General features: G+C 44.6%; 1 protein-coding gene across 1 annotated transcript; it reads left to right on the top strand.

The window, feature by feature from the left end:
* The first annotated feature begins 3 nt into the window (after positions 1-3).
* On the top strand, positions 4-1,833 carry LOC106585148 (large ribosomal subunit protein mL41). The gene is made up of 2 exons (XM_014171035.3): positions 4-97; positions 1,191-1,833. The coding sequence occupies exon 2, from the start codon at positions 1,229-1,231 to the stop codon at positions 1,634-1,636; it is 408 nt and encodes a 135-aa protein (XP_014026510.1). The 5' UTR covers positions 4-97; positions 1,191-1,228; the 3' UTR covers positions 1,637-1,833.
* Positions 1,834-16,090: the final 14,257 nt, after the last annotated feature.

Genomic DNA, 16,090 nt, shown 5'->3' with positions numbered 1-16,090 from the left:
ATTGGCTACTACTGACTGAATCAAACCAATCACAAAACGTTTTGTTCTGACATCTGGGTTTTCGAATGTGTCTGTCTTGCGGTTGGCGATGTTCAAGGTGAATGTAGCTATAGATTTGACACATATTATCGCTAAAGTGATATTAATCGCCATGTAGTGCTTATCTTGCTTTCAACTTCAACAATGACGGTACAGCTATTTAGAAACGGGGAGTCAAAGTGTCGTTGACCCGTGTGTTTTGCTAGCTAGCGAACTACTGTAGTGCTAGCAAAACACATGGGTCCAAAACCAAGCAAAATAACGTTAGCTAGCTAACAGCTATGCCCAGACGTTTTTCGCAATGAAAATGTCTTCAGGTAGCCACAATTACAATATGGAACGTGTTAATGTGTCATGTTTACAATACTGTTGTATATAAACCCTGGCTTGTTAATGCTATATATTGACCAGTAATAGGCTTTGAAATGACCGTATTGGCACTCTCCAGAAGAAGCCCATATTGACTCCAATGCACCCTCCATAGGAATTAATGTAATTCAACAGTATTTCAATTAGTGGAAATATGTAATTTTTTCGGTCGACCTGGTCAAATTTGCATAGACATTTTAGTTTTAGATCAATCATTCTACTTGAAAGCAAGTCTAAGAAGCGGTAAAGCTGTTCTATGTTCAGTATTTCTATGCTACCGTTAAGTTTTGTTTTTGCTCTTTTACTTTTGTAAACCAGCTTCAAACAGCTAAAACAACAATGTTTTTGGTTATGGAAACTATATTTCACAGCGGTTTAACTGGTACAATGATTATCTACACTATACTAGTTTATGTCGTGGTGTGTCTCTTGTCGTGATGTGTGTGTTGTCAAATATTTTTTATAAAAACATATTTTAATCCCCGTCCCCGCAGGAGGCTTTTTTGCCTTTTGGTAGCCATCATTGTAAATAAAAATGTTATCTATATCTTGCAACAGTTTGACTCACATTTTCACACAGGGTATTCAAACGGTCAATAGTTAAAATGCTTATTTTAATCTGTTTCTTCATCCCAGTCTCATTTTACTTGATTTAAACTAATGTGAAAGAACTGATAGAGGTAGGTTCCTAGCAGTGAGGAAATAGTGAGTTAGCTATGTTTACTGTTGTTAGCTACCAAAGTACCCATTGTAATCTCACCCATTTCATTGACTCCATACAGATTTGCCCAACAGTTTGACTCCAAAACTCTTCGATGCGATGGGCGTATTGAATGCTCTTCGACGGGGCATTGTAAGAGGAGCCGATCGTATGGCTGAATTCACCAGCAAACGTGGCTCAAGGACTCACTACAAAGGCAGAGGGGCACAGCCAACAGGAGTACTAACCTCCAGCAGAAAATTTGTTCCAGTACAGGCAATGATCCCCCAGTTTGTGGTGCCTGACTTGGAGGGATTCAGACTCAAGCCCTACGTGTCGTACCGCACCCCGGCTGGAACGGAGCCCGCTGTCACCCCTGAGGGTCTGTTCTCCGAGGCTGTGGCCCAGCAGATCCAGAAAGACTTTGAGGAAGGCTCCTTTGATAAGGAACAGCTGGAGAAATATGGATTTGAGCCCACGCAGGAGGGAAAGTTATTCAAACTATACCCAAAGAACTTTATACAATAAAAAGGCCACCCAATCTGATCTATCTGGAACTCTGACTTAGTATCAAGGATCGTTAACTAATTTTGTTTGTGTTGGGAGGTCAAGTAGTTGCTAACCATTTGAGACAGCTGATCATATGTTACTGGACCGTGGTGTATGTGAATGTGCTTGCTGAAAGTACTAGTATATGCTATTCTAATTAAAACAAATGTATTATATGGCGTTTTACTGCTTTATTTTTTAAACAATCAATACACATGTTGGATACAGGTTATTAGGATGGGTTTTGCACTAAGAAAAATCATTATGGTCACATCCAACTAAGCTTAGATGTCTACCAAATAGGCTTTCACAATGTTAACAGAATAAGAGAAGCCTGGTGATCCAAATACAGTAAATGTCTTGTTCAAAAATGATATACAGTGCATTCGGAAAGTATTCAGACCACTACTTTTTACACATTTTGTTAAGTTACAGCCTGATTCTAAAATGGATAAAATAGTTTTTTCCCTCATCAATCTACACACAATACCCCATCATGGCAAAGCAAAAACAGTTTTTTTGATCATTTTACAAATTCATAAAAACATTTAAAACAGAAATATTGTTTACATAAGTATTCAGACCCTTTACTTCAAGCTTGGACAAAGGCCGGCGGCCGAATACGGCCCGCGGAATCATGCTCAGATCACAAAATTAATTTGTGATGGTAATGTTTTCAAAAACATATTTGTTACAATTAAAAGCCCAATTAATACTTGCCTTTGTGTAATGGTTTAACTCCCACTGCTGTGGGACATTTATTTTGAAGGCATGTAAAAATAACTGCACAAGGGACACACGTCACAGTTACAAATAGCTAGCTACAAATTGCGCAAAAAATAGTTTTTCAAAGAAAATGAAAGTAGACAATGAATGTAGGGGGTTCCAGCAAGAGTAGACATTGAAATATGTCTTTATTGAGGTATCAGGGAAAGCTGTGTGCTTACTGTGCAAAGAGAGCATCGCTGTCTTGAAAGACTACAACTTGTCCCGACACTTCCAGACGAAGCATGCAGAGAAATATAGGAATATGTCTTCTGAGCAGAGGGCAAGTGCATCGAAAGAGTTGCTTTCTCAGTTACAAAAGCAGCAAGGACTTTTCACAACACTGCATTCAGCAAACAACGGAATTGCGAGAGCTAACTATGTACTGTCCCACAAAATTGCTAGACATAGCAAGCCATTCGCTGAGGGCGAATTCATTAAAGAATGTTTAATTGACTGCAGCAATACTTTGCCCCGACAAGAAAGAGCGTGTTGAGGACATCGCAGAGAATATGGAACAACAGTTGAAAGACATGGTAAAGGATTTCACCTATTTCTCTTTGGCCCTGGATGAGAGCAATGATGCACATGACACGGAGTAGTCGATATTCTTACGAGGCATAACTCCAGACTTTGAAATTACAGAGGAGGTTGCTTCAGTGCAGTCAATGAAGAGCACAGCCACAGGGAAAGATTTATTGGAGGAGGTTAATAAGTGTGTGTGGCAAAGTTGGGACTGAATTTTGAAAAGTTATTCAGTGTGACAACTGATAGGTGCCCAAACTTGACAGGAAAAAACATTGGCCTTTTGAAAAAGTTGAAGCACCTTTGGCAGCGATTACAGCCTTGGGTCTTCTTGGGTATGACGCTACAAGCTTGGCACGCCTGTATTTGGGGAGTTTCTCCCATTCTTCTCTGCAGATCCTCTCAAGTGCTGTCAGGTTGGACAGGGCGCGTCGCTGCTCAGCTATTTTCAGGTCTCTCCTGAGATGTTCGATCAGGTTCAAGTCCAGGCTCAAGGACATTCAGAGACTTGTCCCAAAGCCACTCCTGCGTTGTTTTGGCTGTGTGCTTAGGGTTGTTGTCCTGTTGGAAGGTGAACCTTCGCCCCCAGTCTAAGGTTCTGAGCACCCTGGAGAAGGTTTTCATCAAGGATCTCTCTGTACTTTTCTCCATTCATCTTTGCCTCGACCCTGACTAGTCTCCCAGTCCCTGCCGCTGAAAAACATCCCCACAGCATGATGCTGCCACCACCATGTTTCACTGCAGGGGTGGTGCCAGGTATCCTCCAGGCGTGATGCTTGGCATTCAGACCAAAGAATTCAGTCTTAGTTTCATCAGACCAGAGAATATTGTTTCTCATGGTCTGAGAGTCCTTTAGGTGCCTTTTGGCAAACTCCAAGCGGGCTGTCATGTGCCTTTTACTGAGGAGTGGCTTCCGTCTGGCCACTCTACCACTCCACAAAGGAACTCTGGAGCTCTGTCAGAGTGACCATCGGGCTCCTCGTCACCTCCCTGACCAAGGCCCTTCTCCCCCGATTGCTCAGTTTGGCCGGGCGGCTGGTTCCAAACTTCTTCCATTTTAAGAATGATGGAGGCCACTGTGTTCTTGGAGACCTTCAATGCTGCAAAAATGTTTTGGTACCCTTCCCCAGATCTGTGCCTAGACACAATCCTGTCTCGAAGCGTTACCGACAATTCCTTCAACCTCTTGGCTTGATTTCTGCTCTGACATGCATTGGCAACTGTGGGACCTTTATATAGACAGGTGTTTGTGCCTTTCCAAATCATGTCCAATCAATTCACGACTGGACTACCGACGTTATCTGCCCGAGGGAGTTATCCAACTGGCCCCTCCATCGCGACGTAACCTGAACGCCCATCTGCGGCCCGCTAATCGTTAGCTGTCTTATCGGCTGCTATCTTAATAGGTCTATCGGACAATTTTCTTGGGCCACTATAACTATAACTATTTTGCCAATTGAACAGGTCCTCCCTACCACACGGAACCCCACTAATCTACAGACGGAAACGCACGAGGTGGCTAAAAACAGACCTCCCTCCATCTTCTGCCAGCTTGCTACCTATGGCCCGGCTAGCTGTCTGAATCTCACTTGGACATTTATGATCACTCGGCTAAGCATGCCTCTCCTTAATGTCAATATGCCTTGTCCATTGCTGTTCTGGTTAGTGTTTATTGGCTTATTTCACTGTAGAGCCTCTAGCCCTGCTCATTATACCTTATCCAACCTTTCAGTTCCACCACCCCCACATGCTATGACATCTTCTGGTTTCAATGATGTTTCTAGAGACAATATCTCTCTCATCATCACTCAATACCTAGGTTTACCTCCACTGTATTCACATCCTACCATACCTTTGTCTGTACATTATACTTTGAAGCTATTTTATCGCCCCCAGAAACCTGCTCCTTTTACTCTCTATTCCGGACGTCATAAACGACCAATTCTCAAAACTTTTTTCCGTACCCTTATCCTACTCCTCCTCTGTTCCTCTGGTGATGTAAAGGTGAATCCAGGCTCTGCAGTGCCTAGCTCCACTCCTATTCATTACATTACATTACATTTAAGTCATTTAGCAGACGCTCTTATCCAGAGTGACTTACAAAATGGTGCATTCACCTTATGATATCCAGTGGAACAACCACTTTACAATAGTGCATCTAAATCTTTTAAGGGGGGGGGGGTTATAAGGATTACTTTATCCTATCCTAGGTATTCCTTAAAGAGGTGGGGTTTCAGGTGTCTCCGGAAGGTGGTGATTGACTCCGCTGTCCTGGCGTCGTGAGGGAGCTTGTTCCACCATTGGGGTGCCAGAGCAGCGAACAGTTTTGACTGGGCTGAGCGGGAACTGTGCTTCCTCAGAGGTAGGGGGGCCAGCAGGCCAGTGGTGGATGAACGCAGTGCCCTTGTTTGGGTGTAGGCCCTGATCAGAGCCTGAAGGTATGGAGGTGCCGTTCCCTTCACAGCTCCGTAGGCAATCACCATGGTCTTGTAGCGGATGCGAGCTTCAACTGGAAGCCAGTGGAGAGAGCGGAGGAGCGGGGTGACGTGAGATAACTTGTGAAGGTTGAACACCAGACGGGCTGCGGCGTTCTGGATGAGTTGTAGGGGTTTAATGGCACAGGCAGGGAGCCCAGCCAACAGCGAGTTACAGTAATCCAGACGAGAGATGACAAGTGCCTGGATTAGGACCTGCGCCGCTTCCTGTGTGAGGCAGGGTCGTACTCTGCGAATGTTGTAGAGCATGAACCTACAGGATCGGGTCACCGCCTTGATGTTAGTGGAGAATGACAGGGTGTTGTCCAGGATCACGCCAAGGTTCTTAGCACTCTGGGAGGAGGACACAAGGGAGTTGTCAACCGTGATGGCGAGATCATGGAACGGGCAGTCCTTCCCCGGGAGGAAGAGCAGCTCCGTCTTGCCGAGGTTCAGCTTGAGCTGGTGATCCGTCATCCACACTGATATGTCTGACAGACATGCAGAGATGCGATTCGCCGCCTGGTTATCAGAAGGGGGAAAGGAGAAGATTAATTGTGTGTCGTCTGCATAGCAATGATAGGAGAGACCATGTGAGGATATGACAGAGCCAAGTGACTTGGTGTATAGCGAGAATAGGAGAGGGCCTAGAACAGAGCCCTGGGGGACACCAGTGGTGAGAGCGCATGGTGCGGAGACAGATTCTCGCCACGCCACCTGGTAGGAGCGACCTGTCAGGTAGGACGCAATCCAAGCGTGGGCCGCGCCGGAGATGCCCAACTAGGAGAGGGTGGAGAGGAGGATCTGATGGTTCACAGTATCAAAGGCAGCAGATAGGTCTAGAAGGATGAGAGCAGAGGAGAGAGAGTTAGCTTTAGCAGTGCGGAGAGCCTCCGTGACACAGAGAAGAGCAGTCTCAGTTGAATGCCCAGTCTTGAAACCTGACTGATTAGGATCAAAAAGGTCATTCTGAGAGAGATAGCAGGAGAGCTGGCCAAGGACGGCACGTTCAAGAGTTTTGGAGAGAAAAGAAAGAAGGGATACTGGTCTGTAGTTGTTGACATCGGAGGGATCGAGTGTAGGTTTTTTCAGAAGGGGTGCAACTCTCGCTCTCTTGAAGACGGAAGGGACGTAGCCAGCGGTCAAGGATGAGTTGATGAGCGAGGTGAGGAAGGGGAGAAGGTCTCCGGAAATGGTCTGGAGAAGAGAGGAGGGGATAGGGTCAAGTGGGCAGGTTGTTGGGCGGCCGGCCGTCACAAGACGCGAGATTTCATCTGGAGAGAGAGGGGAGAAAGAGGTCAAAGCACAGGGTAGGGCAGTGTGAGCAGGACCAGCGGTGTCGTTTGACTTAGCAAACGAGGATCGGATATCGTCAACCTTCTTTTCAAAATGGTTGATGAAGTCATCCGCAGAGAGGGAGGAGGGGGGGGGAGGGGGAGGAGGGTTCAGGAGGGAGGAGAAGGTAGCAAAGAGCTTCCTAGGGTTAGAGGCAGATGCTTGGAATTTAGAGTGGTAGAAAGTGGCTTTAGCAGCAGAGACAGAAGAGGAGAATGTAGAGAGGAGTGAGTGAAAGGATGCCAGGTCCGCAGGGAGGCGAGTTTTCCTCCATTTCCGCTCGGCTGCCCGGAGCCTTGTTCTGTGAGCTCGTAGTGAGTCGTCGAGCCACGGAGCAGGAGGGGAGGACCGAGCCGGCCTGGAGGATAGGGGACAGAGAAAATCAAAGGATGCAGAAAGGGAGGAGAGGAGGGTTGAGGAGGCAGAATCAGGAGATAGGTTGGAGAAGGTTTGAGCAGAGAGGAAGAGATGATAGGATGGAAGAGGAGAGAGTAGCGGGAGAGAGAGAGCGAAGGTTGGGACGGCGCAATACCATCCGAGTAGGGGCAGAGTGAGAAGTGTTGGATGAGAGCAAGAGGGAAAAGGATACAAGGTAGTGGTTGGAGATTTGGAGGGGAGTTGCAATGAGATTAGTGGAAGAACAGCATCTAGTAAAGATGAGGTCAAGCGTATTGCCTGCCTTGTGAGTAGGGGGGGAAGGTGAGAGGGTGAGGTCAAAAGAGGAGAGGAGTGGAAAGAAGGAGGCAGAGAGGAATGAGTCAAAGGTAGACGTGGGGAGGTTAAAGTCACCCAGAACTGTGAGGGGTGAGCCATCCTCAGGAAAGGAACTTATCAAGGCGTCAAGCTCATTGATGAACTCTCCAAGGGAACCTGGAGGGCAATAAATGATAAGGATGTTAAGCTTGAAAGGGCTGGTAACTGTGACAGCATGGAATTCAAATGAGGAGATAGACAGATGGGTCAGGGGAGAAAGAGAGAATGTCCACTTGGGAGAGATGAGGATTCCAGTGCCACCACCCCGCTGGCTCGATGCTCTAGGGGTATGCGAGAACACGTGGGCAGACGAAGAGAGAGCAGTAGGAGTAGCAGTGTTATCTGTGGTAATCCATGTTTCCGTCAGCGCCAGGAAGTCTAGGGACTGGAGGGTAGCATAGGCTGAGATGAACTCAGCCTTGTTGGCTACAGACCGGCAGTTCCAGAGGCTGCCGGAGACCTGGAACTCCACGTGGGTCGTGCGCGCTGGGACCACCAGGTTAGAGTGGCAGCGGCCACGCGGTGTGAAGCGTTTGTATGGCCTGTGCAGAGAGGAGCGAACAGGGATAGACAGACACATAGTTGACAAGCTACAGAAGTGTTGTTTCTTGTATTATTGTCTCCTGTGTCTTTAGAGAACTGTTTCACTTTGATATCCTTTTTCTTCTGTCCTGATTTTCTCTTTCTTTTCTTCTGTTAACTAGATATTCTTTGTTGTTCTTCGTTAGCTAGCTAGCTTCTTCCAAAAGAGTCCCTAGCAACTGCTTAGCAACTGGTAAACAATTCAGCTTGCTAAGATAACTACAATTTTATGAAAAATAGTTATCTTCTTTGTTTGTTGCTTGTTTTTTCTCCTATTCAGTCTTGCAGTTTTCTTTTGCTTTTTCCGGATGTACTTCACTCTAAAAACCATGTAAATTTCAATATTTGTAGGAGCTCATTTTTCAGCTGCTGCTGCTCAAATTGGAGTTCCGGAACCTATTAACCTATAACCTAATCTATTCCCCAGGCACTCTCTTTTGATGACTTCTGTAACCGCAATAGCCTTGGTTTCATGCATGTTAACATTATAAGCCTCCTCCCTAAGTTTGTTTTATTCACTGCTTTAGCACACTCTGCCAACCCGGATGTCCTAGCCGTGTCTGAATCCTGGCTGAGGAAGTCCACCAAAAACTCTGAAATCTTCATCCCTAACTACAACATTTTCAGACAAGATAGAATGGCCAAAGGGGGTGGTGTTGCAATCTACTGCAGCGATAGCCTGCAGAGTTCTGTCCTACTATCCAGGTCTGTACCTAAACAATTTGAACTTCTATTTTTAAAAATCCATCTCTCTAAAAACAAGTCTCTCACCGTTGCCGCCTGCTATAGACCACCCTCTGCCCCCAGCTGTGCTCTGGACACCATATGTGAACTGATTGCCCCCCATCTATCTTCAGTGCTTGTACTGCTAGGTGACCTAAACTGGGACATGCTTAATTAACACCCCAGCCATCCTACAATCTAAGCTTGATGCCCTCAATCTCACACAAATTATCAATGAATTTACCAGGTACCACCCCAAAGCCGTAAACACGGGCACCCTCATAGATATCATCCTAACCAACACCTCTGCTGTTTTCAACCAAGATCTCAGCGATCACTGCCTCCTTGCCTGCATCCATAATGGGTCAGCGGTCAAACGACCTCCACTCATCACTGTCAAACGCTCCCTGAAACATTTCAGTGAGCAAGCCTTTCTAATCGACCTGGCCCGGGTATCCTGGAAGGATATTGACCTCATCCCGTCAGTAGAGGATGTCTGGTTATTTTAAAGAAATGCCTTCCTCACCATCTTAAATAAGCATGCCCCATTCAAGAAATTTAGAACCAGGAACAGATATAGCCCTTGGTTCTCTCCAGATCTGACTGCCCTTAACCAACACAAAAACATCCTGTGGTGTTCTGCATTAGCATCGAACAGCCCCCGTGACATACAACTTTTCAGGGAAGTTAGAAACCAATATACACAGGCAGTTAGAAAAGCCAAGGCTAGCTTTTTCAAGCAGAAATTTGCTTCCTGCAACACAAACTCAAATAAGTTCTGGGATACTGTAAAGTCCATGGAGAATAAGAACACCTCCTCCCAGCTGCCCACTGCACTGAGGATAGGAAACTCTGTCACCTCTGATAAATCCACTATAATTGAGAATTTCAATAGCATTATTCTACGGCTGGCCATGCTTTACACCTGGCTACCCCTACCGCGGTCAACAGCACTGAACCCCCCACAGCTACTCACCCAAGCCTTCCCCATTTCTCCTTCTCCCAAATCCAGTCAGCTGATGTTCTGAAAGAGCTGCAAAATCTGGACCCCTACAAATCAACCGGGCTAGACAATCTGGACCCTTTCTTTCTAAAATTATCTGCTGAAATTGTTGCAACCCGTATTACTGGCCTGTTCAACCTCTCTTTCATGTCGTCTGAGATCCCCAAAGATTGGAAAGCAGCTGCTGTCATCCCCCCTCTTCAAAGGAGGGGACACTCTTGACCCAAACTGCTACAGACCTATATCTATCATACCCTGCCTTTCTAAGGTCTTCGAAAGCCAAGTTAACAAACAGATTACCGACCATTTCGAATCCCACCGCACCTTCTCCGCTATGCAATCTGGTTTCAGAGCTGGTCATGGGTGCACCTCAGCCACGCTCAAGGTCCTAAACGATATCGTAACCGCCATCGATAAGAAACAATACTGCGCTGCCATATTCATTGACCTGTCCAAGGCTTTCGACTCCGTCAATCACCACATCCTCATTGGCAGACTCAATAGCCTTGAATTTTCAAATGATTGCCTCGCCTGGTTCACCAACTACTTCTCTGATAGAGTTCAATGTGATAAATCGGATGGCCTGTTGTCCGGGCCTCTGGTAGTCTCTATGGGGGTGCCACAGGCTTCAATTATTGGGCCAACTCTTTTCTCTGTATACGTCAATGATGTCGCTCTTGCTGCTGGTGACTCTCTGATCCACCTCTACGCAGACGACACCATTCTGTATACTTCTGGCCCATGTTTGGACACTGTGTTAACAACCCTCCAGACGAGCTTCAATGCCATACAACTCTCCTTCCGTGGCCTCCAACTGCTCTTAAATACAAGTAAAACTAAATGCATGCTCTTCAACCGATCGCTACCTGCACCTGCCCGCCCGTCCAGCATCACTATTCTGGACGGTTCTGACTTAGAATATGTGGACAACTACAAATACCTAGGTGTCTGGTTAGACTGTAATCTCTCCTTCCAGACTCACATCAAACATCTCCAATCCAAAGTTAAATCTAGAATTGGCTTCCTATTTCGCAACAAAGCATCCTTCACTCATGCTGCCAAACATACCCTCGTAAAACTGACCATCCTACCAATCCTCGACTTCGGCGATGTCATTTACAAAATAGCCTCCAATACCCTACTTAATAAACTGGATGCAGTCTATCACAGTGCCATCCGTTTTGTCACCAAAGCCCCATATACTACCCACCACTGCGACCTGTACCCTCTCGTTGGCTGGCCCTCGCTTCATACTCGTCGCCAAACCCACTGGCTCCAGGTCATCTACAAGAACCTGCTAGGTAAAGTCCCCCCTTATCTCCGCTCACTGGTCACCATAGCAGCACCCACCTGTAGCACGCGCTCCATCAGGTATATCTCTCTGGTCAGTCCCAAAGCCAATTCCTCCTTTGGCCGTCTCTCCTTCCAGTTCTCTGCTGCCAATGACTGGAACGAACTACAAAAATCTCTGAAACTGGAAACGCTTATCTCCCTCACTAGCTTTAAGCACCAGCTGTCAGAGCAGCTCACAGATCACTGCACCTGTACATAGCCCATCTACCTCTTCCCCTACTGTATTTATTTATTTATTTTGCTCCTTTGCACCCCATTATTTCTATTTCTACTTTGCACTTTCTTCCACTGCAAATCTACCATTCCAGTGTTTTACTTGCTATATTGTATTTACTTTGCCACCATGGCCTTTTTTGCCTTTACCTCCCTTATCTCACCTCATTTGCTCACATTGTATATAGACTTATTTTTCTACTGTATTATTGACTGTATGTTTGTTTTACTCCATGTTTAACTCTGTGTTGTTGTATGTGTCGAACTGCTTTGCTTTATCTTGGCCAGGTCACAATTGTAAATGAGAACTTGTTCTCAACTTGCCTACCTGGTTAAATAAAGGTGAAATAAAAAAATAAAAACATTTGAATTCACCACAGGTAGACTCCAAGTTGTAGAAACATCTCAATGATGATCACCTGAACTCAATTTCGAGGCTCATAGCAAAGGGTCTGAATACTTATGTAAATAAGAATTTTCTGTTTTTTATTTGTCATACATTTGCAAATATTTCAAAACCTGTTTTTGCTTTGTCGTTATGGGGTATTGTATGTAGATTGATGAGGAGAAAAATGTATTTAATCCATTTTAGAATAAGGCTGTAATGTAACAAAATGTGGAAAAAGGGGGTCTGAATACTTTCCGAATACAAATGCTTTTCCTGGAACATAATTTCTCAGCACAACAGTTGTAACATATCCATGATGCACTCATCAGGGAAGCATAAGTTAAAGGGATAGTTCACTCAAACATATTTTAGTATTTTGTTCATTAGTCCACTGTTGATATGGTTGCCAACAATGGGGACATGTCGGAAGGAAAGTCTCCAAGATATAGCACTTTCAGTAAAAATCGAACATGTGAATATGTATTTTCATCACTCTTTTTGCTTTTTAACAAAAGTGTTCCATCTTGAAGATTTTACATTTTCAAAAAAGCAAAAAAAAAAGAATTGGTGCTGGTTGTTTTGAACATTGAAATAAGTGAGGCAGGCACGGTCGTGTGAAATATAATATGCATTATTCTGCCTCCAGAGGGATATACTATAAAATGGGATCAATGAGTTAGCCAGCTAACTTGAATAAATATTCGGAAATTACTTTTTTTTTTTTGAAAACTAACTTGATATGACCATGGTCTAATTGACCCATCCAAAAGCACATACAGTGCCGTCAAAGTATTCAGACCCCTTGACTTAGTCCACATTTTGTTGCCTTACAGCATGAATTATAGATTCATTAAATATATTTTTGTATCACCCATCTACACACAATAACCCATAATGAGAAAGTGAAAATATGTTTTTAGAAATGTTAGGAAATTTCTCAAAATAAATACAGAACTCTCATTTACATAAGTATTCACACCCGAGCCACTACTTTCTGGGTAAGTCTCTAAAGAGCTTTCCACACCTGGATTGTGCAACATTTGCCCGTTTGTTCTTTCAAATTTCTTCAAGTGCTGTCGAGTTGGTTCTTGATCATTGCTAGACAACCATTTTAATTTCTTGGTAAACTGCTCCAGTGTAGATTTGGCCTTGTTTTTATGTTATTGTCCTGCTGAAAGGTGAATTAATCTCCAAGTGTCTGATGGAAAACAGACCAGGTATTCGTCTAGGATTTTGCCTGTGCTTAACTTCATTCCGTTTCTTTTGTTATCATTAAGCCAAATTACAATAATTATTTGGGCTTGCCATAACAAAGGGGTTGAATACTGTTTACTTTGTAAAAACATAATTCCATATTGTGTTTGTGTAGGCCAGTGACAAAAACATCTACATGTAATCAATTTTAAATTATGGCTGTAACACAACAAAATGTGGAAAAAGTCAAGGTGTAAACACTTTCTGAAGGCACTAAGTTTAACTTAATGAACCAGAAAATCGATAGTTTTTTCTGGTTGTTTGTCAAAGTTAGCTGGCTAACTCATTGATCCTGCGTTATTATACCCCTTTGATTTTGTGGACTTGACCAATGAAACAAAACAAGTCTCAAAATAAACCTGGTGGTGGTGCTCCTGTCTGGCAACCATCGCCCTCGTCCGTTGCTCCTCTCCCTCTCTCATCCCCTGGGCCTTCACGGTGCAGGCCACCTCCTTTTGGGGTCCAGTCCCAGCGCCATACATGAAGCATGTGGTCATAGAATGAGCAGCTGGCTATTAGGCAGGACACTGCAGTGCTGTCTTCTGAAGGGTTGGAATAAGGAGGTGGGCCTCCCACAGAGCTAGCAGGTGGCGGGGATAAGCGCCCAGGTATGTAGCGTCCTGCGTCATCCTCCAAGGAGGTGTTAAAGCTGGTAGCTGGAGATTCATACCTAATCCTCATGGCTCTCTGTCTTTGCTCTGTGGTCTACAGATGGGAGCAGGGAGGAGGCTGTTCCAGGGACAAGTGGGACCAGTCTGCCCCATAGGCCAGGTAGTTGTGTAGGAGGCTAGGACGGAACATGCTCTTCCGCTGCCCTCTAAAGGAACAAGTGAAAAATACAGGTTTGACACAATGACAAAACATTACCAGCTATTAAATTACAATTAGTACTATAAACCTTTTCTGTTGGATTGCCCCTTTAAAAATCAATCAGACATGGTAGTTGTAAAGGGTTAAGTTTTCATGTGAGCATCATGTCACTGTCTAGCCTCAGCTCTCACGCTTTGCTCGATTGTGTGGTGAAAGCCTGTGCAGGCTAGCCCCATTCAGACTCCCCAGGGCTTGCTTGCCTGGCAGTGAAGGATGTGGCAGTTGCCAGTGCTCATGGGTAGGATGCCACTTCAGTCACCACACTCCTCCACCCAGGGCATTCTCACTGAGAGGCTGGCACATGTTCCTCTCGTCCCACAGCAACACCTGCTTGTCATAGATAAAAATAAAGTTTACCTTTATTTTCCAAGAGCGACCTGGTCCAATAGCTGGTGTTTTCGCCCGGGACCTTTCGCATGTCAAGCAAAGTGATTACCACTACACTACAGAAACGACCACTACACTAGATAGATACAGATACAAGATCATAGAGTACTATAAGCCCCCTGCCATCAGAACAGCCTGATTTTGTTGGGCCATGGAGTCTACAAGGTGTCAAGAGTTCCACAAGGAAGCTAGCCCATGTTGACTGTATTGCTTCCCACAGTTGTGTCAAGATGACTGGATGTCCTTTGGGTGGTGGACCATTTTTTTGATACACACGGGAAACTGTTGAGTGTGGAAATACCCAGCAGTGTTGCACAAGGCGGTGCGCCTGGCACCTACTACCATACCCCGTTCAAAGGCACTTCAAACTTTTGTCTTGCCGATTCACCTTCTGAATGGCACATATACTCATTCCATGTCTCAAGGCTTAGAAATCATTCTTTAACCTGTTTCCTCCCCTTCATCTACACCGATTGAAGTGGATTTAACAAGTGACATCAATAAGGAATCATACTGTGGCTTTCACCTGGATTCACCTGGTCAGTCTGTCATGGAAAGAGCAGGTGTTCTTAATATTTTGTACACTCAGTGTTTCCTATAGGAATCCCATAGTGCTTTTTTGTAAGGGAAGTTGCATTTTGATGAAATAACATATTTTGTTGCCACCAGCAGCTACCTTATGAATGAAGACAATAGTATCTAACCACAAGATTGAGATAATTAACTATTTCCCATTTTAGAAATACTGATATGTATTTTGCAAGTACAGTAATTAGTACTGCATCTTAGTACTTACCATCTTCAGTATAGAGTAGTGTAATTGTTTTATTGTTTGTTTTTTTGCCTACAAAAATACATTACAGATGGGCTATTGTCAAAATGGTCCCTTACATTGATAAGACACAAGCACACAAACCCCAGCCACCTGGCTTGATCAAGCACTTCCCAACTCAAGTTCTCCCATTGACCTACCATACTCTGCCTTTTTATGAACTGTGGTTCAGGGTGACAAAATGCCACAATATTCCCTGTTATCCCTGGATAAAATGGTTCCACAAGGAAAGATGTCAAAAGATCAGTGAATCAACTGTCATATGATGTGATCTGTGTGGGAATGTTGGGAGAGTGTGTGAGAGTCAGAATAGATTATTCCCAGATGTTAGGTCACCTGTAAACTTATTTTCTTGTTTGTGTCTGCTGCATACAAGCACTTGCATTGGGCAAATGCGTGGGTTTGTCTCCATTTTTTCCCATTTACTAAAGTCTCCTTGATGCATTCTTAAGAAGGCTAAAATGCATTTTCGAACAGTACAAATAAAAAAGTTCAAGTCTGTGCCTGTGCACAGCAGTGTGTCTTCTTCAATGTGCTGGTGAAACTGAGTCTCCAAGACACCTAGCACAGAATATTGCATCCATTAGACTCGTCTTATTCCCAGTTGTGATTCCTGGCAGTCATGGCTGTTTTATTTTTGTGTAACTCATGTCAAAATAGCTTAGATACAGTCCCTACTATATGGGTAGCACTAAGGCTTTTTCCAGAAAGTTGTCTTGATTCAGCAAGAAGGCAGCTGGTAGGAAATGCACAAGAGCCTTTCTACACTAACTCAGTAATCGGAGTTTGATACAGAGAGGCAGAGACTACATCTGACAAATTGCATGCTTGGTACTAAACTGAAAGGGGAGGTGTAGCTTGATTTGATGTGTGTGTGTTTGGTTTGTGTAGCCTACAGGAGAGGTGTGGGGGGGGGGGGGGGGGGGGGAGTGGCTATGGATTGTCTATTCCCCCTGACACTACCCAGTGTGTATGT

Source organism: Salmo salar, chromosome 24 (genome assembly GCF_965601325.2).
Source record: "Salmo salar chromosome 24, fSalSal1, whole genome shotgun sequence".
NCBI classification, from domain to species: domain Eukaryota; kingdom Metazoa; phylum Chordata; class Actinopteri; order Salmoniformes; family Salmonidae; genus Salmo; species Salmo salar.
The sequence above is the reverse complement of the archived record's forward strand: the minus strand, read 5'-3'. Positions and strand labels throughout refer to the sequence as shown.